This window comes from Diadema setosum, chromosome 10, assembly GCF_964275005.1.
Source record: "Diadema setosum chromosome 10, eeDiaSeto1, whole genome shotgun sequence".
Classification (NCBI taxonomy): Eukaryota; Metazoa; Echinodermata; class Echinoidea; order Diadematoida; family Diadematidae; genus Diadema; species Diadema setosum.
This window is the reverse complement of record NC_092694.1, coordinates 10,404,209-10,424,096: the sequence shown is the minus strand read 5'-3', so window position 1 is coordinate 10,424,096 and position 19,888 is coordinate 10,404,209. Positions and strand designations below refer to the sequence as shown.

The following is a 19,888-nucleotide window of genomic DNA, read 5'->3' as shown; positions in this document are numbered from 1 at the left end:
TTAAAAGATCGTCTTAAGTTTAAATTATTCAAATGCGTTATCAAAGACTTTTGCTGGTATAGTTTACAATACGCGAGGTGTAAACAAAAATATTATGATTAGACAAATAGTACGCATGCACAATGACATGATAAACATACAAACTACAAAGACAGCACCGGGTAGTTTCATTATACAGTGCACTCAGGATTTTCATTTCATGTTTTCATGCTGTTTGATATATCCCTATAGTCTCTCTCTCTCCTGCAGTAAATTGCAGAAGGTATATATATATATATATATATATATATATATATATATATATATAATAAAATATATATATATTTACTATACTGGCCTTCATTCATACTAGCCTTCATTCAGTTCAGAATACACGTAATTCAATCGAGATAGTTGATCGTTTCAGCACCAGCGAATCATTTTTACTTTATTTTCTTTTTGTTTTAGTTTGGTTTGGTTTGGTTTAATTCTGCGTTGTCTTTTTCCATATAAAATGACAAATCAATACAACTTGACACAGAGTGTGCAAAAAAGTAAAACATGAAATTCTATACAGAAAACAATCTATTTCAAAACAACATTGTCCCTAATAAACATAGATTTAAACAAGCAGACATAATGCATACTGTAGCCGGATATTAGAAAAAGAGAAAGCAAAACAATCATTGAAAAAAAAAAATCAGTAAACATATTCCTAAAGAATAGAGGCTGCGTGCTTGTTGAAAGAAAAACGCAGCATCATGGAATACGTATACAATATTACAATGTATTACAAAAGTGCATTTCTGTACAAGTGACAGTGTGAAGTGTAAATTTTTGTTGAGCTAAACTTTGATAGTTTTATTTCGTGCTTGTTAGAATCCTCTCGTCAGGAATAAACAAACACACACAATTTCTCTTTGTTTTCTCTCTATGGATGTTTTTGCTCCGACATCCGTCAAATGACTCTGAAAGGGCCCAAATGTCATGGTTTTATTTTGGTTGTGTCATAGTTGTCTTGCCAATGCAACAGATATTAGTGAAGTTGTTACACCCATAAAAATTTATATCCAATATACATGTTAACTCGGTAAGCTCTCTATCTCCAAACTTTTTCTCAATTCAGAACTTCATGAACTGTCGTACGGTAAATTTGGTACAAAAAATGTATCAATCTTTGGAAAAAAAAAAATCTCGAAAAGAGGTTTCTGTACCAATCCTGAAATTTGATACCCGCAATATTCAGATGCAGTCTATCATTGACAGATTGATTGGGTCACATTACATTTGAATTTCTTTCTTCCTAGCATGCCTAAAGAGATCCTAAATAAATCATACAAAGGTTACCATCAAATGAACACATTCACAACGTCAAATTGCAACACACTTTCAAAAATAGCGTTGCTTTCTGTTTCATCCTTACTCATCATAACACGTCTCGTCTTGCCACTAAATATGCTTAGAATCTGCAAGTCGTTGTTGGTAAGCATCAAAGTAAAGCGGTTGAAAAATTGTCGAAGGAAACACCAAGAAACTCCGGGACTGGAGAAAAAGATATCACTTTTCCTTCCGTCGCCAGTAAAGACATATGCGTCATCATTTTTCACCATGCACCAATAGAGTATCGTATCTGTAAAGAATGGGAAACCGAGTGGCGTTATTGTTATTATTATTATTATTACTATTATTATCATTATTATTATTCTATTTGGCAATTCAGCATAAAGTTGCAGCAGATTTTATAGAGAATACAAACAGAAAATCGTATTAAGTGACATAAAGATTATGCATAGAGATACTACGCAGTGTTTTAAATTATCCTTGGATCTGCATCGCAGGGATAACTCGGTCCTAGAAATCTAGTGCTACCTTTGTCACAAGTGCAATCCCTGCACTTCATTTTCAAGTTGGCTTTTACACATGAGATAAAATCAAGTAGGCATGAACGTGGTTTCTTTAAAATCATAGGGACGTATAGGAAAAAAAAGTTTCCCAAGTTTTCACGCAATTACCGATTTGAAGATCTTTCCTATTTGAAAAAGGATTTCCTTATGAGACATGAAATTACACGAGTTTTTAATTGTATCCTGCTATTCAAATTTTTGCAGTCTCTTAATTTCCCATACCAGGAATGACGTCTTGGGAAGAAAGTATATAGTGTGCGTGCTAAGTTATAGCTCAAAGCACGAATGTCTATAGAATTTGTTAGTATATGAACAGACGGGGGATAACATCAAGATCCTATTTGATACACTCTAAAAAATCCCGGGTCAGAACTGACCCGGAACTGGGTCCGTTAGGGTCACACACCATTCCGGTCAAAATGACTTGGAATTTGGTCACGAGGACCCGGAATGGGGTCACCCCAACCCAATTCATGACTCTGGATGGGGTCATATCTGACCCCATTCCTTGTTATTTCTGACCCGGAACGGTGTGTGACCCCAACGGACCCAGTTCCCGGTCAGTTGTGACCCGGATTTATATCACACCCAAATTCGATGATATCGCTATGCCATGTATACCATTCCGTATATCCGATCTGAATTATTCACAAACTTTGACATGCAATAGCAGGAAACCTCCGGATGATGTTCAGACTTTTACGTTTGAACAACTATAAATTGATTCTACTGAGTACAGAGTTTAAGAATGTATAATGATTGGGATAAAGTATAAGAATGTTTTCAAAATGTATATCAAATTGCAATGAACAAGGATGATGGCATAGCAGCCTAAATATAAGAATATATGAGTTACGGCTCAAGGAAGCATAACAAATAAGAAAAAAAAATGTATATATTATACACAGTTGATCTTGAAAACAAGGGATATTGTAATGGAATTTACACTGCTCCATTTCTGAAATACATGTGTGAGCCTCCTATGTCATCAGCATTGTTCAATGTAAATTGTTTAAGGTTTTTCAAAGTATTGGTTTCTCTTCTCAACGACCGCAATAAATTCATACATGGAGCTGTAGATTTATGTACTACATGATGTGAAATTATGAAAATCGTCCGGAATGCCCCATTAAGTTTTCATCGAAACAAGCAATTTTTCTTACGGTGTAACTTAGTGTTGTGATCGAGCAAATGCGGTTCCGTCACAGTTATTTCCTTCCGGTCTCTTCCGTTGAATGTTACTGCAATAATCGTGTAATTGAAGACCACGTAAACCCTCCTATGGAATGAAGACACAATTCATGTTGAATCAGAGGAGTCTTATTGAAATAAAGAACAGATTTTATTCACATGTTTTATATATTGACTATCATTCGATATGCATCATCCCTTATTTTTGTGTCATCAGGACTATTTCAAATTTCTCTGCAGAATAGCTTGAGAAGTTCCGAGAAGTAAAAGGTGTGTGTTGTGACAATATACAATTGATTACACAACGGTGATAACAATTGATTGCAAACACGAAATGATTAGAATGTCCATTAATATCAACGACTTGACTGCACAACTACATAAAGATAAAGACAACAAAGTCACCTTAATGAGGCTTCAAGCTCCAGTCTTGGGATCATACCGCGATTACGAAGCCTTTGAATGATACGCATTGGGCCTCTGCTCATCCCAGTACGTAAAACTGTCGAAGTGTCTTCGATTTCGTCGTAGTTCAGCAAATAAATGTGGTGGTTGGAGTGGTCAAGACGCAAGGAGAGCCCCTTGCCAGGCAGACCTTTAAGACATCAACATTTGTAACATTTCAATTGAATATCCCATATTGCTTACGTTTGAGAATACTACAGGGAGGAAGATGAGGGAGTGAGAATGGAAAGAGATAATAATAATAATATACAAATAATGAATGATTATGAGTGCAATGGACAAAAAAAAAATCATGAGGGGAAAGATGAAATGATCCATTCAACGAGGCGCAGGCGAGTTGAATGGATCATCTTCACCGAATGATATAGTCTGCCCATTGCACGAATGAAAATCATTTACTATTTATCTTATATAATATCCGAAATAGATCCTTGACATTTGATATTCTATTAATTTAGAAACAATAGAGAATGTGCGGGATCTGAGATCGAGGGAGTGCTAACTGAGCGCTTTACGCCAGCGCGTTGTCGCATAAACACCTGCACACGCATGCCTTTTACATGGGTAGTGTGCAGGGCTATCGGCGTGCGTGCAATGGAGCAAATCGCGTGGATCCACAATTGCACGAACGATGACGTAATAGTAAAATGGCACGAATGATCAGTCGCAAACAACCAATCAAATGACAAGGATCTATTTAGGTGTTACTGGTAAATAAGGTGAGCTAACAACAAGAGTGCAATTCAAAGCAACACGCCCAACGCACCCGTTCATCCGTTCAAGGTGAATGGAGTCTATGATTTGATTTTTTTTCTAATGCATTCAAAATGCATTGTGACATTCATTGTCCCATTAAGATTTTGTCCCACCCGTATCAAGTAGGTAAAACAATCCAAACTATAGCCTCAGATTTGATCGGCTGTTATGCTCACATTGTGATGCTGCATAAGTCCAAGGTTCTGAAAAAAAAACACCAACAAACCCACAATGATTATTAATAGGGTCCCAGACATAGAGCTGTATTTACATATCGGGTCCCAGATGAGACCTTTAAGAAAGTAGCCACTAACCTGAATAAGTACTTTCCCTCCATAAATCAACCGCAAATTCATACATAAATTAAATGTGACATTTCGTATTGATCGGTCTAGTGAGAAGGACATAATGATGAAAAAACAACATACGCAACAGAAAATAAAAGTTAGGGGCGCGCGCACACACACTCACAAACACACACACAGAGGAAATGAGTTGAGTTTATTTATTTAACCACGGTAAAAAAGTTTGCTATCAGGTACAAGCTCTTTTTTTTCAGCAAGGCTGTGAAATTATAACAAAACATAAAAACCATACAATGAAGAGAATGCAAATAAAACACGAAATAATCATTACATCAATGCCATTTTTAAACTTTAATTCGTATGAAGAACAATTTCATTCTCGTTACCCTACTCTGAGATGAAAAAAAAAATGATTGCAGAGAATTAAGAGAGTTTTGATGCAAACTTGTAGTCTATCTTTACCTCCAGTGATACCCATAGTGGTTGCGTCTAGAAGAGAAGTCCGAAAGACCGAGTTCGTATCCTCATGAATCCAGTACACAGTCTTCTCAACAGGATCAAAAGACAAGACAGTAGGTGTCGGTGAGGGCGCTGCCCATCTATGTGTTGTGAACTTGCCAATGCGTGGACGATGACGGTTTGTCAATTCAGCGGAGAGAAAGGAGTCGGCCTTAGTGACGACTACATAAGACCGTTCAATCTGTGGCAAATCTAGCACAACGCAGAATAATGTGCAATAACGTTAGCTCTAGGATACTAACTGTAAGAAAATAATAATCAATAAAGCAGTCTTTAAGAATGTAGATTCATGTTCAATTCGAAACTTCAGAAGTATTCAGAAATTTATACAACTGCGTCACTTGTGTCTGGCATTTCGCGATTTTTAATGTCTTCTATACTATGTACTAACTTAAAGAAGTAAGCCTAATCAAACAATTATGCAAAATACAAATGAATGATTTTGCAAGAATATAAACACTTTTTGGGATATAATCTCACACACACACGGAGTCAAGAAAATAGATTGCATGTCGCATGCTATAGTGCGCATGCTACACGACTGCTCAGATGCTTCGATCTCTTTGTGCGCTTCTCTTCAGGCCCTATGAGGTGTTATCTATGTCTGTTCCAGCTACGCTTGAGCGGAGATTGGAACAGCGTAAAAAAGGACTGTCAAGCGTGTAAATCAGAATGGAAAATACTATAACATTTCAAAAACGATTACATCAATGTAAAATTTGCAAAACATGCTGCCCGTTCACAGTTCACCTGCATTCGGAGCTTTATACACCGGCATTTTCAAGTATGCTCGCCTCGGATTTCTAGGTACCGCTAGATCCTATCCAGTCACCTAACCGCCGTACACACAATGTACAACAAGAATAAAATTGCAGACAGTAGAGTCGAACGTTGCACTCTTGTCTTTATTGAATTCTCCTTCTTGCTGTGCATGCGCAAGCCCAAGTGCGTGTGCGCATGTATGTGATGAACGAACGGTTACTGCAAGTGAAACAATGAATGATATGAATATATCAAACATAAATTTCTTGAACCAGAGTAGGTTGAGCATACATGTATGTAATTCTCCATTAACACACAAAAATGTTTGCTTCTTCTGAACAAACAATAGTACACTGTCTTGTACCGCATATCTGTACAAATAATGTATCCATGTATTCACTAGAGGTTTCTGTAACACATCGTGAAATGGCAGCTTTGTAATGTCATTATCCATCCACTGTTACACTGTAACAATGTTAAAGGGATTGTACAGTATTGGTGGAGATGAGAATAGGGCTTTTAACCTTTTGCGAGATATCAAAAAAACACTTATGATATAGTACAGAGCATATCATTTTAAGAGGAATACAAAGTTTATTTGATGAAAATCGGGTTTGGAATGACTGAAACATCCAAAAACAAAGTAAAACAAAGCGACCGTAATAAAATGTGGGTCCCAAACTTTATTAGAATCGCTCTTTTTTGGATATCTCAGCCATTTCAAAACCAATTTTCATCAAATAAATGTTGAATTCCTCATAGAATTACATGCTCTTTCATATTTCATAAGAGGTTTCGCATTATCTCACCAAAAATTGTTAGAAACCTGAAATTAGGTCTCAACCAAAACTATACGATCCCTTTAATACACTTTGTACACTGTTGCAATATCAATTTCTGTTGCAATGTCAACAAGAAAAAATATTTAGAGGCCGTAATATGCATGTAAAGACCCTATACCTGGTGTACCAGACTTACAGACTTGTGCTCTTCCAAGCCTAGAAGCTTTACCCTTCTGAACGACGCATTCGGATTGTGATCCTGTCCCAAGCTGTGAAATAATGCAGTAGGCCTAAATTGGTTTGTATGGAAAATCCAAACTAACTTACATCACACATTATTCAAAAAATTCAAATTCAAAGTTTATTTCATTTTTCGACATAACATATGTTTCACTTCTTTTGATAACAGAGAACAAGGTGAATAAAACATAGTGAAATGAATAGACTGTACAATAATTGAGGACCTATAGTAATCATACATTGTATAGTAAAAGAGCAACAGAAGTGATCGAAGTGAAGTACATGTATACCGTGCGAAAAATGGAGGGACCCACTAAAAAGACAGAGCTTGTAGTGTGTGGGCCCCTCTGGAAAAGAACATTGATGGAATCGAATCATCGTAGATACAAAAGATAACAAAGTGGAAGAAGCCTGGATACAAAAGATAATAAAGTGGAAGAAGTCTGGAAGCCCACTGAAAATTAGATTACCAGATATACACTTTCATAGACGCGAACAAACATGAAACAGGACTAGACAACGAGACAACTACTGAAAAAAAAAAGGTTGTACAAGACAAACGGGATGGACAAGACTGACAAACTGAAGACAAAATAGCAGACTAGAATGCACAACAGAAACAGAAACAGAACAACAGAAACAACAAAAACAGCGATCTTCGGCAGAAGCATGCCAAGAGAATAAGAGGATAGTTGTAGGGGAAAAGTAATATTTTGACGCCTGAAAAAAGACAAGAAAATAGAAAATAGAAAATAGAGGGACGTATGAACAGGAGTAGCATACGGAAAGTCAACTTCAAGACGCTATGGGCAAAATGTCATAGGTGACAACATTGCGAGCATCCAGGAAAAAGATACCATTAATTCTTTGAAGAGGGGACAAAGTGAGCAGGTAAGTGTAGCTGAGAAAAAAGGCCAAATGGTTAATTCGGTATTGTAGAGTCATACGATTGCAATAAAAAAGACTTCAGTCTCCTCTTGAAAGAATATATGGATGGAGAGTTTTTTATGTCTTGATATATATATATAATATATATTTTTTATGTCTTGATATTTATATGCCTACATGTGGCACTATACGCTTGCCTTTATACATTTAAGCAAGGTAAATAATACTTTCCCTCGAGCCAGAGCTGCTCAAGATGCTATAATAACGTACACTTCATAATATTATCACATAAAATGTAAAAATATTTCAGCCTGTACGTTACCGTTATAGGACATTACTAGTGAACGTAATACGTAAAGCACGTATCTAAAAACACAAAAAGGAATCTTTTATTCATACTGAAGTCTAAATGCATGATATAGATTGGAACTATTCACACAGCCAAATCATCACAGATCTTCACTATTACTGGTTCTAATAGCAAATCCAACCTCTATCTACTTTTGAATCTTCACCTGGAAGTCTTACTCAACAAACTGAATTACTCGACTGTATAAATCAAACTCTATCTTGCAGGAATTGTGAATTAATTCTGGATGTATTATTACCACCATATAAACCAAGTTCTGAATATTAGTTTACACGTCATATCAGCACACTGCCAAAGTGATAGCACAAAGAGCCAATGCGAGTCTACGACGCTACAAATACAGTAACTCTACAAGCAACATACAATGCACAATGCGTAGCTGTCAATCCTACGCTATATCAATATGCACCGTACGTATTACCTACACTAGCGTCACTTACGCTAGACCGTTCATGATATCCGGACACACAAAAGGCATTTAAATTCTCTTTTATCAAGAACTGTGAACAACGTAATAATCGTAAACTTACGCAGAACCATCAGATGAAGGACTTCCATCCGGAATTCTGTGATTATCGTGAGATAATCTTACATATTTGCTGCATAATTATTGCTAGAATCACGAACGTCGGTTCGTGCGCCATCTTTCTAGCCCATTATGGAAGGCCGAACATTAACATCACAGTATTACATTGCGCGCGCGCATACATTCAACACACAATCATCGCTACGTTTGATGCGCTAATACTAGCCTAGGTATGAGGAGCCGAAATTGCAAAAACAATTCAGCGCGAACAGCACATTAAGTACGGTGCACTCCCGTTACAACTAACACGGTTATAACGAAATTTCGTTATAACGTAAGTCCCAAAATTATCGCCATTAAAGTCTATGGTTCAAAATTCGCTTTTAACGAACACGGTTAAAAAAAAATTCGTTATAACGAAGTCTTTTCCGAGCACCACTGACAAAGAAAAACAAAAGAAATGTGCTCCGTTATAACGAAATGTGGATCGCTTCCGAAAATACGTAGCGGAACAAGCATTTATAGCATCATTATCTCTGCATGGGCGAACGCTTCACATCACTGTGTGTTTGCTCCTTGTGTCCCGCACAGTTTCCAAGGGGGACTTGCATCATTGTAATACAATAATCTGAAATTAAAACAAGGTTCGTTTTATTGTTCCGAAGGTCCTTTATCACAAAACACACAGATTGTGATACACCTAAATGTCCGTTAGTTCGGAAATGAAATAGGGTTTGTTATTACGAACATTTCAGCATTATTCAAACGGTTCGTCATTAATAAGGTTCGTTAATCCGACAATGAAATATGGTTCTTATTACGACGGTTCGTTAGACCGAAAATGATAGGAATTCTAAACATTCGTTAATTGGAACATTTTAAAAAAAAGTTTCCTTATTTTTTTTTTTTTAAATCTACAAACCTTCTTCAGATTAACAAACCTTATTTCATTTTCGGATTAAAAACCCTTCGGAACAACGAACCTTTGGAATAATGAACCTTTCTCATTTTTTTCATTTACAAACCTTCCGAATTTCATTTTCGGATTAACCAATCTTAGGAATAACGAACCTTCTGAATATCGCCACAAATTTTCGGATTAACGAACCCTTTTTCATTTTCCGAGTAACGAACCTCTAGGTATAGGGAATTTGCGTGTTTCGGATCAACGACCCTTCGGAGTAACGAACAGCACCCGTTCAATTGGCCCCGTTTTCATTTGTACGCACTGAATGGTGAGCGCTTACTCTATTACATTGTATAGAACCTCTTTGGCACATCCTTAAGGGGTAATGTATAATATAATCAGAATAGTGGTGATAATAATGAGAATGATACTGACACTAGTACCGATAAGAAAAATCAACATTTCTTACAGAACAAATGTTAAACAAAAATGTCATCAATCCACTTAACTTTGCTTAACATAGTTTTACACTTCCCCATTATTTACCTTTTCAATGCTTGGTCTGTGCAGTACTTGAAATCTAGGATCTCAAGAGTTCATATACAACCACTGCAATAACAGGACTATGAGGTCATCAGTGATTTTTTTTTCCTATTTTATAAAACACAATGTTTCTCAAGGATAATTAACGACATGGATATTCATTCATTATAATGTGGATGGCATGCAAATCCAAACTGACCACTCAAACTCACATCCGGAACTCTTCAAAGCTAAGCGGATTTGTGTGCTGCTCTGTGTATAGCGATAGCAATGCTAAGTGATCTGTCCAGGGAGGTGTGAGACGTCACCTCCCTGATCTGTCCGAACCCGAGCCTTGAATTCGTGTGTGTGTGTGTGTGTGTGTGTGTGTGTGTGTGTGCAATTTGTTTGTAGGCCTATACGTTGAAATAAGATATATCATAACCACGTATAAATATTCTTATGTTGAACATAACACAAAGCAGAGCAGATGATCTTTAACTTGCAATGAAAGGCGCATCTGTATGTCCAGCGCGGATGGGGCCGTTTGCGCAGCCCGGATATGGATTCAACAAATTAAATGAGTTGTAAAACGCCCTCATGCCACCCCTCCTCCCAAACCGACTAGTGCAAAGTCCAAAGGTATCTCACCTTTTTCCTCGCAGAGTACCCATTGGTTTGCACGCGATGCCAATGTAGCGTTGTTACCTTCTGTCCTTGTAGTCGAGTTTTTGGGCACGAGCTGCACGATTCGTTCATCCGCCTTCCTTCTCTTACCGCAGATTGTCCGAATTTCTCTGCACTCCTGCGAGGCTACACGGTTATTTCATACAAAGTCGGATAGAGATTCAGAAAGGATAAAGTCAAAGTACAGTTTCATCGTGATCGTGGGTAACAGATTATTTCTATCTTCCTTCTCAGGTTCTCAATCATTATATCGCCCTACAAAACCCTTCATGCGCTGTGGAGATTAGGAGATTAGGAATTATCCTCTAATTTGCAATTAAACCTTGGCAAGAGTCGCGGCTCGGCCATAATTCAGTTGGTTTGCTATTAAGTCGTATAATTTCCCTACTGGAAAGAACACAGTGTCCCACAGTGTGTTCACAGTGTGGTCACATAGCCGACTATGTGAAAACTTAGTTTGGTTTCCAAAGAGTGTTTACATGATGATGTTAAGTGTCACACTGTGCATTGATGATTCACAATGTGTTCACACTGTTAAAACGCTCGAATTTAAAGGGACTGTACAGTACTGGTTGAGGTGGGGATTCATGTTTTGAACATTCCTAAGTGAGATAATGAGAAACCTCTTATGAAATATGAAAGAGCATGTAATTTTGAGAAGGATTCAACATTTATTTGATGAAAATTGGTTTTCAAATGGCTGATATATCCAAAAAAGTGATAATGATAAAAGGCGACAGGCCACGCCTTTTATTAGGATCTCTTTGTTTCACCTTGTTTTTTGGATATCTCAGCCATTTCAAAACCGATTTTCATAAAATAAACTTTTTATACCTCTTAGAATTGCAAACTCTTTGACATCTCATAGAGTGGTTTCTGAATACATGTATCTCACAAAAAGTTAAAAGCTAAATCCTCATCTCGACCAGAACTGTACACACCCTTTAAAAGTGTGAATAGATTTCACAGTGTGTTCACATTGTGTTCACACTGTGTTTCTCACACTGTGGGAGACTGTGTTCTTTCCAGCAGGGTTTTTGAACTTGCGGCGTAGATGTGGTATAGAATAGACCTACCGCTTGTGTGTCTTCATGATTAACATCTAGAAATCGGGCGTTGCCACGGTCATATTGTTATTAAATAGCTAAAGTTTGTATTTTTTCGTTATGAAAACTATGCGTTGACGCTTGCTATGTACAGTAAGCATTATTTGCGAGAGTGCAAAATCCGACTAGGGCATAAGTATCAAAGGCCTAAACTTGGCTGCAGGTAAATACGGCTTGTAATATAGGATTTCCAGGCAGTTACCATGGTTACGGGTGACAAACGTGCGAAGTAGGCTATACTGTCAAGTGCCAGCCATTTGTGGGGACCTCCTGGTAGCAAAAATTGTTCTCCGCAAGGCTTGCCCCTAAAGGTGTGACTGGGCCTTTACACCATGCCCCCCCCCCCCCCCGCTCCATACTGAAACACTGCTTTCAGTTCTGTAACATAAAGGCTAAATGTGGCTTGCGGGCTCTAACTGTTGGCATTCCTGGGGAAAATAAAATCGTTCCTGGTATACACACAGGCCCGAATTCACGAAGGTGGTACAAATGAAACCATTGTTTAAACCATGGACAAAAAACCATAGAGCACGAAGTGTCGCATGGGATATTTCGTTACGAAATCAGACATTTCGTTGATGAAATGATTATTTTGTAACGAAATGACAACATTGTGTAACTATTAAATGAACATTTCGTCCAAGAAATGATAATTTCGTTAACGAAACGGTCATTTTGTCGACGTAATGACCAATTTCGTAACGAAATATTCCGTGCGACACTTGGCGCTCCATGGTTTCTGTCCATGGTTTAAACCATGGTTTCATTTGTACCACCTTCGTAAATTCGGGCCATAGAGTTGATTTCCGTGCATGTTCTGCAGGTGCAAGGAGATAATGGGGAACGGCACAAGCAGCTGAGATTGATGCTGGTATCAGAGCGCAGGTTATGCTGCAACATGATGGGTCTACACATCAATGGAAGAAAATATCATCAGAGATGACTCACCAGTGAAATTAAATAACATGATGATTATCAAAATTCTTTCCTTCATACTTCAAGAGTCCCCTTTCACGATGGCCAGCTTCATTTTGAAATGAAAAAGTGAAGAACTTCTAACTTCCGTGGGACTAATACAGGACCCATCAGAAGAAGTCAGGCTGCCATAATTTCATCACTTTGAATCGTGATGAATAGTGACTCTACATACGTCATACCCACAAGACAGCTTTAATGTTCCACAGATATGAACCTGATGGGAGAGCAAAACCGCCGCAAGTGCATGACATAAAATAAGGCTTCCTGTTGAGGAATGCCTCTGAAATGCCTCTAAAGTGCCTCTAAAAACGAAAGTATCAATGTGTACGATAGAATATTTATGACATCGAATTTAACACTGGTGTAAATTATCATTGTGTAATTGGAATTTCGATTCCACTTTGGTGTATATTGTTACCATGCCTGATGTCGTTGAAAGTTAACCAGACATATTGCTGTCGTAAAACGCACTTTGTAGACAATTAAGCACTATCAAATTGATAAGATTACCATCGTTGACAAAAAAAAAACACCTTTTTTTATTATGTGGCTTCCTGATCGCAGAATCGAAAACACACTGTGTTCTCTAAAAAAGATCAAGATTTAAAGGTATTGTTTGCCATCGGCAGCAATAATTTACAACATACAGTATATATATTCGAGTTATCACATTTGAGGCATATGTGTAGGTCAGTTGTATGACAAAACATTAACCATCTAAAAATTACGCAATGAAACCTAAAATATAAGGAGATATCACTATTTTTCTCAGTATTAAAACCAAAACTGCAGACGGTTCATCCTTGAAACAATTTCACAACTATTGTTCACATTTTATATATTTAGCAATACTTAACATTGATTATACTGATTAACTTTTTTACATTGCTTGTTTCCTTTCCTAACTCCCATTTTAGGACTATTTTGAAGCACTAAAGCTGGGTTTTTGTTTCATCTACAAATGGTAAATAATGCCTTTAACCGTTCTTTTTGTATATGCAACATTGTAATATTGAGTATATTTCTTTGATTTTAACCCATTCCTAATGAAAACAAATCTAACATGGTTTGGTAAATTGTACGTTTAGTTTATAGATTTCATGATATATTTCGTATCGTGGAATTTAGATATGCAAGGCACCTTTTCCACACTATGAGTTGTGCAAGGATTTGTTGTCTATTTAACAAGTGCTGCACTTGTACTAGGTGTTGCAAAAAAAAAAAATCCCACTTTTGATCATTAATAGTTCAAAAACTATATATCAGATAACACTAACATATGAGCAACAGCTGAATAGTGTACAATTTAGTTGGAGGCAATTTGGAAATGAAAGCATAACTCAGTTTAATCAAATTCAACATTAATTTTTCCGTTAGGTTTCAGATGTTGCTCTATTTTCAACCCTTTGTACAAAACTTTAACTTTGGGGTTACTGGTTAGTATAAGGAGTGTGTAGTTGACACCCAGACAATGGTCCTGGACATTGACCAGGACTGCAATGCTCTAATATATTACATATTCAAGAGGAATTCCACTATCACATTTAGTCTTTATTCTTTCTGAAATGTGGTGTATGCCAGCACATGAAAACATGTGATTACTTTTTTTTTTCATGAGCATGCATTTCACTCTTTGCCATGAATTCAGATTAGCAGTGTTCAGGGCAATCCACATGAATAATAATGATAACAAAAACATTAATGTTCCTTTGAGGAGAGCTCTGAACAGATTGTAGCCATGCCCATTGTTCAGGGTCACTGTAAGCACACACTCACATACACATCATTGGTTCCTGTGTAAAGTTCAGTTTTGTACAGAGGGTTGAAATTTGACCAAAATCTGCAACCTAACTTTGAAATTAATCATGTATTTCATGAAACTGATATAGGCTTTCATATTCACATCACCTTCAACTAAATTGTGCACTATTAGTTATTACATCAATGACGGTTTTATCTCGTTAATAGTTTTTGAACTATTAAAAGTGGGAAATGTTTTTTGGTAACACCTAGCATAAGGCATCAATCTTACGTGATACAAAAAAAAATACAGATATGAACTATTTTGGTTCTGGACGTTATTAATGTCATTTTACTTTGGGATCTACAAGTAAATAGCTGTCATCATTATCTTCGCCAAAAAGTTATGTTTTTGCCTGTGTTTGTTCCTTTGTTTATTCGTTTGTCTACAAAAACTCTGGCAAAATAATTCAAAAAGTATAAACGGATTTGAATGAACCACAGAGAAAATATCTATAATGACACAAGGAACAGATGGTCAAATTTTGGTATTGAGCCGGGAATTGTTATGAATTTTTTTACGGATTGTTAATATTTTCACATAAATCGTCACGCTGCGGTTTGCACACGTAAAGTGCTTGCTCTGGTCGGCCAAAGGGCCGCGCAGCTGTAAACTATAATGACGTAAACAAAAGACTTCTACAGTGCGTCTAAAAAAATGGTGATTCAATTTTTTAGGGCTATCGTTGCATAATTGTCAGCAATGGAGAGAACAATGTGGGTTGTGAGAAAAGGAGAACTCTTCCTCTTTCTATTGGCATGTAATTATGTTGACAAATGTCACGCATGACTGAGCACATAAAAAAGGATAAAAATAAAAAGAATAAAAAAGGTTTCTATTACAAGCAGAGAGAATTTCTGCCGACCAGCTAAGAGACGAAGGTCACAAGTGTGAAATCATAGGCTTTAGTAGATGATTAAAGTTGTTTGTAGACACTCAACACCAAAGCACCAAGTACCAACGTTAGAGCTGTCGACAATGGCCATCATGATGGCAGGTTCGGAAACGTTCCCTTCTTATTGCTATGATTTTGTAATTCTGTGCTTTTTATTTATTTTTCTTTTCTTGTAGCGAAGACAAAGAGTAAAACACAAGGCACTCCGATGCTTATTTCAACTGAATCTAACGTCGGTAACATCACAATAGTCGAGAAAGTTGTTATTATAGGGTAAAACCTAGTGTCTTATGTGCACCTGCCGCTTAATAAGATTATTCATTAATAATTTTTGTTTGTTTCTTTGTTTGTTTTTACATATCCAATCTCTGTCAGAACAGAAACAGTAATTATGAAAAAAAACCGAGATTAACATCTGATTGATTAAAAATTGTTAAACTGCCTAATCACTGACTTTTAACCAGGCCAATTTTGTTATCAATCAAGACAAGAAGTTATACTGAATTTGCATATTGTTGTAGAAAGGCTGCAAAATCGGACGATTTCCCCTCACTCACGGCCTCGGAATTCGTCTAAAATTCAGCCACTTACTTGATGACGTCACATGTTGAATGACAATTTCTCCTGGCTGTTTGCATAGCAGTTTGCGTGCATTTTCAGTCACGGTGAATGAAGTTCAAGCAATCTGATAATGTTGTTGACGCAAAATGGCCTTAGACGATCTCGACGTCAGTTTTGAAGTCGATGAGGATGAAGACAAGAGTAATCTTGAAACCAGGAGTGATGACAGCGACAAATATGACGGATATTTGGAGGAGTTAGGGGATGTGAAAGACGGTGTGCTAGCGGCAGAAGAAGGCGGTGGTGTCGCAGCCCGGCTAAGTTAAGGTATCAGCATTTGTTAACAAGGCTTACCGCTGCTCTCCGGCAGGCCGGGGTCAGTTGAGGCCGACGAGACGGGGTCCCCAGCTTTACAAATGCGCGATTATGTAGGGCCTACTTTCGTATTATATCATCAATCATCATCTATTCATTTATTTTCGTTCTTCTCTTTTTTCCAACAGAACACAACACAGTATATACAAATTAGGAATTATATCACAAACGTATACATACAACTCTGCAAATGATATCAAAAGATACAAATAATGTTATATAATGCATGCTTACTTGCAACAAGGTTAATATGTTTCAGTTGAAAAAAAAATTGAGAGGTCCACTAAAAAGCAAGCTTGTAAATTGTGAACCACTCAAAGGAAAATCTAATGAAATACTTATTTGCATATACTTAGCACAAATATAATTAAGACAAGACGGAACAAAACTGGAGACACACAGCAACATGACACGACTAGACAAAAAGGAAGGAAAGAAGGAAAAAGAGAATGCCTACACGCTGATCAAGCAAACGAAAGAGGGAATTGAAGAGGTGCTTCAAGCAGCTGGTGGCTACACACAGCCGTGCAAAGATTATGATGGCAATTACATTATAACGAATTACATTATAATGAATTAATTGATTGATATCCATGTAGACATGGCGTAGAACAATGTAAAATCAAAATCACAGGACATACTTGAATTACTTGTGCATTAATTAATTAATCATTCCAATTACTCACGTGAATTTGAACGAAATCGTTTGAGGGAAAGCGCCGCTCAATACAAAGTTGGTCTTCGCGGCAGGACTAGCCTTTAAACAAGGCGACTCGCTCTGCATGCCCCCGTATAGCGCGTTTACCCCATAAACCTGTTGGCCGGCGAGCGGAGCGAGCCGCCTTTATCCACTCGTTCAGGGATGTGTACTTTTGTCGTTGTTGTTGCTTTATATTCTTTGACAAATTTGCGTACAAATTTGACGCAGAAAATACACACGGCACCAAGGCAAGCCTCGATCGTAATTATGATTGGTTAACTATTCTTATTCTACTTAATATTAACGAGGCTTGCCTTGGTGCCGTGTGTATTTTCTGCGTCAAATTTGTACGCAAATTTGTCAAAGAATATAAAGCAACAACAACGACAAAAGTACACATCCCTGAACGAGTGGATAAAGGCGGCTCGCTCCGCTCGCCGGCCAACAGGTTTGTGGGGTAAACGCGCTATACGGGGGCACGCAGAGCGAGTCGCCTTGTTTAAAGGCTACGGCAGGACTGGTCGCGGCGTACGCTGCCTGCACAATAATCCTGCACAATCCAACATTGTGGAGCTGAAGTTAGCTTTAAATAACGTTAGACCTGTTCTACTGACGATGTGAGTGATGCCAAAGATCATAAATGTTGATTCCGCCACTCTTTAATAATTGGAACACAGAATTCATTAATTTCGTCATTTTCTTAAATAGGGTTCTAGACGGATCTGTCTCTTCTCGTTGGGCTTCTTATCTAACGATTTAGTAGGCCTAACAGTTATACAGTGTAGGCCTAGTATTAATTTTAGTAAACATGATCATTCCAGAGCGAGGAGGCCTAAGAAAGCTAGCTAGTTATAACAATAGAGACAATCTTCTCGTATTTATTGTCATGCAGAACTGACTAGCCAAAACGCACTTAAAAGGGCATTTCCAGCCTCACTGAATCAGATATACATGTAGTTGAACGTATAAGCTTACCTGATTGATGTTTCACTTTTATGATTTTTTTTTTTTCGGCACAGATCTCACAGCTGCCTTCCAAAACGCAGCGCCGTTCAAAACCCCGGCGCGAGCGGGGCGCGCTGTGGTAATCACCAGTTAACGTGTTGGGGTCGCTGGTGCGGTTGTTGATAGGGAGCTTTCGATTGAGGAGGCAATAACATCTGCGACGTAAATTGTGCGTGTCGTGTGCAAATTTCAGCCGTTGGCATAGTTACAAACTTGAAGTCCTGCGTCCATCTCAAATCTACTTCGGTAGTAGGCCAAAATAACGTCGTTCTAGAATCACGGACGTAAGCCACTTGGTAACTAAGGGAGTTAGCCAATCAGAGACAGACGGACCTTATTTGGCGAGTCCCCGTTTATGAATTGACCCCCCTGCCCGCCCGCCCGCCTATTTTCCACACTACACAGCTAGCTAAACAGCAGCAAACGATTGAACCATTTCTGTATCGCTTGCAATGCATGAATGCCGCTAGCTAGCGCTTGTACAGTGTACGTGTATGTTATAGAAATGGAGGAGTAGTGGGCTGTGATCATCCACTGCATCGGGGCTGCCGTGTGAGAGGACTGCGTTGCATATGGATTCTGAAAACAACGACGCCATTTCGGTAGATTTAAACTAGAATCTAGACTCTAACTGTTAGTATTAGTGATAGAATACTGAATAGGTACCTATATAGTCTAAATCGACATCTATCTAAATTGACAGATCTAACGACCAACGTAGTCGTTAGATAGGTTTAACATGTTCACAAATTCAGACTTGTTACTGGTAATACTGTTAGGAATAATGTTAGACTCAAACGTAAAAAAAAAACCAAAAAAAAAAAAAAAAAAAAAACTTTAGGAGGTTATCTGACAAGTCTTCACAAGAATCTCTCTAACAAGTAACGTTAGGCCTAGACATCCCTCTAGATTCTAGGCCCAGAACTACTTACGTTTCTTTCTAACACGGTCACGGGTAGGCCTACGTCTAACCGTACGTTAATTATAATTTTCTACTAGCCTGTTCAAGACCCTAGACTGGGGTCTAGGACTATCAGGTTAACTGGTTAGATCTAACGTTAGACCTACCTAGCTCTATTCTAGCGTTAAAATTAGATCTAATAATATAATCTAACGTTGTTAGGCCTAACGTGTAATAACACGTAACTTTAGTCCTAGATCTAACGTTAGATGTCCCAAGACTATAGACCTCCTAGTCTAGACCTAGTTAGATCTAACGTTACTCACATTACTGTACAGATGTAGCCAGATCTAACGTTAGATCTGGTTGATAGGAGCGTAACACTATACACTAACAGTTAGGCCCTAATATTAAACTCCCTAACAGTGAGTTAGATCTAACGTTAGGAGGTCTAAATTAACGTTAGAAACAGTTAGGGCCTAGGTTCTAACGTTAACCATTAACGTTAGATTTCTAGCGTTAGATCTAGGCCTAACGGATACGAATATTACAATTGGTAGACATCTACGATGTGGTCCAATCATAAATCCTTATTGCAGTGCAATAGCATTAACTCATGAACCGTCTGTAAAATGCAAAATCACTAACTTCTGCTTCTAATACATAGAAATACGAGACTGTGAAGACAGAGTCTGAAAAATACCAGTAGTGTTAGGTGGTGATTGTTTTAGCAAGAAAAGAGTGGTAGGCCTACTACTATGTA

The 19,888-nt window shown here is 37.7% G+C and overlaps 2 protein-coding genes across 4 annotated transcripts in view; both read right to left on the bottom strand.

Annotated features, from left to right (window-relative positions):
* Positions 1–19,888, bottom strand: part of LOC140234334 (small ribosomal subunit protein eS7-like) — a 463,926-nt gene that overhangs the window by 361,651 nt on the left and 82,387 nt on the right. The window lies entirely within an intron of this gene.
* Positions 343–18,325, bottom strand: LOC140234262 (uncharacterized). Of its 3 annotated transcripts, none has more exons than XM_072314322.1 (8): positions 18,195–18,325; positions 10,768–10,929; positions 6,860–6,932; positions 5,063–5,311; positions 4,472–4,498; positions 3,480–3,669; positions 3,047–3,162; positions 343–1,609 (listed from the first exon to the last, which is right to left on the bottom strand). In XM_072314322.1, the coding sequence occupies exons 2-8, from the start codon at positions 10,873–10,875 to the stop codon at positions 1,329–1,331; spliced, it is 1,044 nt and encodes a 347-aa protein (XP_072170423.1). In that variant the 5' UTR covers positions 10,876–10,929; positions 18,195–18,325; the 3' UTR covers positions 343–1,328. The 3 variants fall into 3 exon arrangements, with proteins under 3 accessions (XP_072170423.1, XP_072170424.1, XP_072170425.1); XM_072314323.1 differs by lacking the exons at positions 10,768–10,929; positions 18,195–18,325 and adding exons at positions 5,870–6,100; positions 8,692–8,811; XM_072314324.1 differs by lacking the exons at positions 6,860–6,932; positions 10,768–10,929; positions 18,195–18,325 and adding an exon at positions 8,692–8,727.

Excerpts from the sequence above, each read along its gene's own strand:
- LOC140234262 (XM_072314322.1), bottom strand. The coding sequence starts at position 10,875 with ATGAACGAATCGTGCAGCTCGTGCCCAAAAACTCGACTACAAGGACAG. Across the intron at positions 5,312-6,859 it reads GCTTGGAAGAGCACAAGTCT|ATTTGCCACAGATTGAACGG; the intron begins GTAAGTCTGGTA and ends GCGTTGTGCTAG. Across the intron at positions 3,670-4,471 it reads GACTTATGCAGCATCACAAT|GTCTGCCTGGCAAGGGGCTC; the intron begins GTGAGCATAACA and ends GATGTCTTAAAG.